This window comes from Elaeis guineensis, chromosome 13 (genome assembly GCF_000442705.2).
Source record: "Elaeis guineensis isolate ETL-2024a chromosome 13, EG11, whole genome shotgun sequence".
Lineage (NCBI taxonomy): Eukaryota > Viridiplantae > Streptophyta > Magnoliopsida > Arecales > Arecaceae > Elaeis > Elaeis guineensis.
The window spans coordinates 20,759,686-20,765,436 of NC_026005.2; the positions used below are offsets into that span (position 1 = coordinate 20,759,686).

At 39.1% G+C, this 5,751-nt stretch overlaps 1 protein-coding gene across 1 annotated transcript; it reads right to left on the minus strand.

Moving 5' to 3' along the window:
* Window positions 1-1,601: 1,601 nt before the first annotated feature.
* Window positions 1,602-3,435, minus strand: LOC105056277 (scopoletin glucosyltransferase). Its single transcript, XM_010938417.4, has 2 exons — window positions 3,287-3,435; window positions 1,602-3,203 (listed from the first exon to the last, which is right to left on the minus strand). The coding sequence occupies exon 2, from the start codon at window positions 3,170-3,172 to the stop codon at window positions 1,736-1,738; it is 1,437 nt and encodes a 478-aa protein (XP_010936719.1). The 5' UTR covers window positions 3,173-3,203; window positions 3,287-3,435; the 3' UTR covers window positions 1,602-1,735.
* Window positions 3,436-5,751: the final 2,316 nt, after the last annotated feature.

Consider the following 5,751-nt stretch of genomic DNA (forward strand, 5'->3'; position numbering starts at 1 on the left):
GTTGTTTTCGGAAAATCTGTTTGCTAAAACCAGCAAGTTGTAAAATCCGACAAATTAGTTCCATAAAAACAGGTCCTCCCCTATTTTTCGTCAAACACGTTTTACAGAAATCATGTCTTGTATTTACTAGTTTTAGAAAAAATTTCAAACAACCAAATGGCCCCTAACCGTAGACTATATGCAAATGCAACGCAACAGGATGGCTAAAATATTTTTTTTGCAACATTTCGTCGTCTAGTCCGAACCTAATCCTTGCCTTTGCATTACATATATTATTTAATCACTTAGAGTCAGGTGTGTCCATTTCACTTGATCAATCAAACGAAGTCAAAGTTCATATGAATGTCATATTGTGCTCTTGAGACATTGACTCTTTCTATTACTTTTCTATCGGTGCGGTGCATTTTATTCTATTTTTTTTCATTTTCTTTGCCACGTTGGTAGAATTTTCTGCGCCGTGAAGCTTTAAACTTTTTAAGAAATCTTTTTTCTTTGTCTTACAGAGTGTCTAGTGGGTGATTTACTTAATTCATTTGTTTTTTGGAAAACTACATCAAGCTTCGTTGGCCTGAGAACAATCAAGCCAAGACAACGTAAAAAATAATTAAAAATTTTTTTATAAATAAATATTATAAAAAAATTGATCAATTTTTTATTAAATAACCCATCTATATTTTCATTTTTTTTTAAATAGATAAATTTATTTTTCATAGATAATATTTATCTATGAAATAAAAAAAAAATTATCTACCAAAAAAGTAGTTAAATCATTTTCTTGTCAGTCAGTAAAGTAGGTATTTAATTTTATTTTTAAAATATTTCATCCTCATCTTGAATATCTTCATTATTTAATATTCAATAACTCAACCATCTATTTTTTTCAAACATAAAAAATATAAAGATATTATTAAAAATATAGATAAATTTTAATAATTTATCTAAAAAATTTGTAATGTAAAAAAATATATGTAACAGATTTCGAAACTACTTTATTATGCGTAAAATAGTATTAATAAATTATTTTTTAATCTAAATATTATCTATAAAATATTTATCTAAAAAAATATATATTCTTAAATACTTTTTTTATTCATAAAAGAACGGGTCAGCGTTTATGGAATCCGCTACCAATTGTTGCACTTAGGTAAATGTGAGTAGCTGGAGGTGCAGCTTCTGCTTTCAGCAATACATATTGCATTATTAATTACTTCTACGGTATTTTCTTGGGATGTATAGTTTTATTCTGCACTAATTTTTTTTCGTCCGCCAACTTGATTACGAGCCTGCAATACATATTGCATTATTAATTACTTCTACGGTATTTTTTTGGGATGTATAGTTTTATTCTGCACTAATTTCCTTTCGTCCGCCAACTTGATTACGAGCCTGCTCTTCTGGAGCCAAGGCAAGGTAGATTCCGGATGACAGGCTCGTAGTGGCAGGGTTCCGCATGCCCCATGTATGTGGAAATGCGAATCCCAAACGAAACGTCATGCACTACTCAATGCAAATTGCTTTTTGCTTTTGATGTGAAAAGATATTAGATATCGTAACGAGAAACAGATCCCACACAACACCAAAAAGAAATGAAAAAGGAAAAATGATAAAAAGTTTGGCATCTTCAGATGTAATCAATTTATAAGCACCAAACAAACTAATGGATACTTCAAGTGAGAAATAAAACTCAAGAAGCCACTGCAAGGAAACTAATCATTTAAATCATATCCATGATCTCTCAAGTACTAATCGTAGACCGTCTATCCATCAATTCTTGTATCAGATTTCCCATATCAACATAGGATGACCCACCCTCCTCCATCGCCTTCTTTGCCATCTCTCCCAACTCCTTGGCGTGCCTCTTCATACCCTCTGCCTCCTCTCCACCATCCATCAATCGCCTCAAGGCCCTCTCTATCTGCGGCGCCCCTACCAACTCCCTGTCATCAGGCCTTTCTCCATGATTCTTGGCCCCGACCCCAACCCCGATCCGCAGCACCTCCACGATCAGCTTTTCATTGTAGAATTGCTCGGCGAAAAGCGGCCGCGTGATCATGGGCACGCCGGCGGTCACGCCTTCCAGCGTCGAATTCCAGCCACAATGGGTCATAAAACACCCGACCGCCTCATGGTTCAATATCAGTATCTGCGGTGCCCATCCTGTCACGATCAAACCCCTCCCTCCGATCCTCTCCTCGTATCCATCCGGCATCCACCCATCCACCCCGCTTCTCACCACCCAGAGGAAAGGATGCCCACAGTTTTCGAAGCCCAACGCTAGCTCACGCAACTCGGCTCTGCTGAACAGGCACTGGCTCCCGAAACAAACGTAAACGACCGATCCGGGCTCCTTCTTATCCAGCCATTTCAAGCACTCGTCGTGGTCCACGGCACCCCTGTTCCCTCTCAAAGATTTGTCCTCCAGCTCCTTGTTGCACAAGGACACAGGGCCGACGTGCCAGGCCTTCTTGCCGTAGCCCTTGCGGAAAAGCTCGGCATAGTCGGGCTCGAGCTCGTAGAAGCTATTCACCACCACTCCGTAGCTTCTCCACTCTTTCTTGGCAATCTGATCAAGTAGGTTCGCGAAGGCGGGGATGAATTGGGTGACGGCCGGGAGCTGAGATTTTAGCAGTTGGATCCGGTGAGGGAATCCAGGGATGACTATGGAGTCGGCAACGGCTGGCTGCGGGTTGTAGCCCAAGGCCTCGGCGACGCAGCGGGAGAAGAAGCTGGTGCCGTGGAAGACGAGCCTCGGTATGTTGAATTCCTCGGCGACGTCGACCGTCCATGGGAGGAACCAGTCTGTGAGAATGGCGTCGGGGTGGAGGTCGGCCACGGCGTGGCGGAACGGTCCTTGGAGCATGGTGACGCCGGCAAGGAATTTCTCCTGGGAGGGGGCGTCGTCGGTTACCAAGGATAAGTTCTCGGTGCCCTCGGGGAGGCCGACGGCGGTGGCGGGGAAGGGGAGGAGGAGGAGGTGGATGGGGTGGAGGTAGGAGCGGTTGGCGCGGCCGATGGCCGCTTCGACGGCGGCGGCGTTGGCGGCAGTGGTGACGAAGGTGGCCTTTACACCGCGGGCGGCGAAGAGCTTGGCCATATCCACCATGGGGAGAACGTGGCCCTGGGCCATGACGGGGAAGAAGAGGAGGTGGAGAGTGTGGGCCTCGGAGTCCATTGGAAAGTCTTACTTGATGGTTGCAATCGTACTGAGACACAGAGAACAAGATGAGTGACTGAAATGGTTTCTATCCGCAAGGTCTATGGGAAGGAGAGGAGCACAGAGCACTACCTTTGCTTTGTGTATGCGTGCTAGAGGCGGCAGGCTTTCCGAGCTCACAGCCCTGTCTAGAAATAAACAAAATGAAATCGATAAGCTGGACGGTGGTCCATGCGCTCGTGACTTCTAGCACCTGATTAGATAAATATGCCATCTTCTTCTTGCATCGGCGACAGACGTACCTAAAAGTCTATGGGGGGGGGGTGCGCGTGGACCCCACCGCCATTAAAACTTTAGGCTCTGTTCCAGCTTGACTTCTTCGGGGGAAAAAAACAAATCTGTCCTTGTGGTCCCGGACGTTAATCCATGTTGGCCATCCACCTCGTGTATTTAAATTTTATATTAATTTATTTTTTATATATTAAAAAATTATATCAAAAAATAAAAAATAATTATGAACTATACCCCTTATTCTAATGACTCGAATATTTCATCTCTCTTCTTCTGTCATCTCATCTTGACATCTCTTCCTCTCTTTCTTATTTGTTTATTCATTATTTATTTATTTATTTTTTTAATTTTTTATATTTAAATTTTATATCAATTTATTTTTTATATTTTAATCAATTTAAATATCATAAAAAATCATACGTTTCTCCGATCTTTCTTCTCAATCGAAATTAGATACGTCTATTTTAACTTTTTCTAGCCTTCTTTTAATTTTTTTCTTTATTTTTTTTATTCATATCAAATATATATAATTTAGATAATTTTTGATTAGTCATTATAATTTTAATATTTAATAATATCTAAAAATTTACTATAATATTTTTTTATAATATTTTATTATAAAAATATTTAAGATATTACATATTATTATTTTTTAAAAAAAATTATTATTTTAAAAAAATAATATTTTATTATTATTTTTTTATAATTTTTTATTTTTTTTATTATATTGATCCCATAAAATAAAATTTTTAGATTTGTCTCTGATGTTAAGAATCCCTATTTAGATTCATGTTTGTAACCAAGTATTGCTGTTCTTATCAACAATGCAATTTGATCATGTTTTGGCCATGTTCGTAATAGTTTGATTGCTATCAAGAATTTGACTGTGTTAAAGATGTCTAATTGTATATGTAGGATTAATCATAATTGGAATGGTTGACACCGAGGGAGCATGGACATCAATGTACGAGCGGCATGATTCTACGTATGGTGTTATTTATTAACACTCCTCTTCTGGTTCTGTTCTGTTTGGTGTTCCATATCTGAGAAGGATGTTTGTACACTTTCTATAGTCAAATGATGTAGCCTTCGGGCCATTTCTTATCAAAAAAAAAAAAAAAAAATCCACCGGATATGAGCTAAAAAGGCCTGTTAGGTACAACTGCACAAGACAACGCTGCATATTGTTCTGAAAAATTCATTTATACATGTCTCTTATTGTGCGCGGCTTGATTTGTATCAATGATTGGTTTCAGGCCCTATCTTTTTCTTCAATGGAAGATAGAGGTAGTAGAGCTACCCCCCACCATTTGTTGAAAGAAGTTTACAAAAGTTGACAGAGTGCGCAATTTACAATCATTATGGCATTGTCAAAGAAGAGGCCAAAAACAGAAGGCTAAAGAAAAGTTTTACATTCACATTCAAGAATTAATGGGGTGGACCAAGGATAATAGTTTGCTCCAAAGGCGCCTATGGGAATCCTCTCTCTCGGCGGTGCAAAGATGGAGCAAACTACAATAGGAGAGCATAATTTTTCAAAGCATAAATAGTGCCCTTCCTACTCAAAAACAACCAAACATTTCTCTCCCTCTAAGCTTCCAACAAATGGCGGCAATCAACTGGTCCCTGCCTTCTTTTCCAACCTAAGCTTGTCCTTCATTCTCCATTCAATCCATAGGTTATGGAAATCTCTGTTGGCCACTTTTTGAGTTGCAGCTATAGCCTTTGGTGGTCCTCAAACTCTTAGCAAATGGGCATCAAAAAAATAGATGGTCGATCAACTCAACTCTAGAACCACCCAAAATACATCCGAAGTTTGCACTCCATCCCTTCTTCACTAATAATTCTTTCATACACAATTTGTTCCTCATGACTAATCATAAAAAAACTTCCTCCTTCTACGAAGCCACAACCTTCCAAAAATGATTTTTAAGAAATGATATTTGAGGCCACCAAAATTCAGAAAGTTGTAAGAAAAGTCTATGGAGAACAAACCATTAGGAACAAGCTTTCAAACCAGCACATCTATAATATAAGAAGGTTTGATTAATGATTAGTGACCAAATATTGAGCAAAAGTTTCGATTGGCTCATCTCATACATAGTCAAAGGCCCTCTCAATTCTATGTTCAAGGCAAGATTTGTCCAACTCTATTGGGAAGAGACCGATAGGTTTGGCTTGAACGCTCTCATATAGAGCTCCTCAAACCAACAATATAGAGGAAAGAAGAGCGCCCGAGCAAAGAAGAGAGTACAAAAAGTTTTTTAGGCTATATTAGGGCCATCACAAAGTTTCTAGAAACCTTT

Bases quoted from the DNA above. Each gene is read 5' to 3' on its own strand.
- LOC105056277 (XM_010938417.4), bottom strand. From the start codon at position 3,172: ATGGACTCCGAGGCCCACACTCTCCACCTCCTCTTCTTCCCCGTCATG.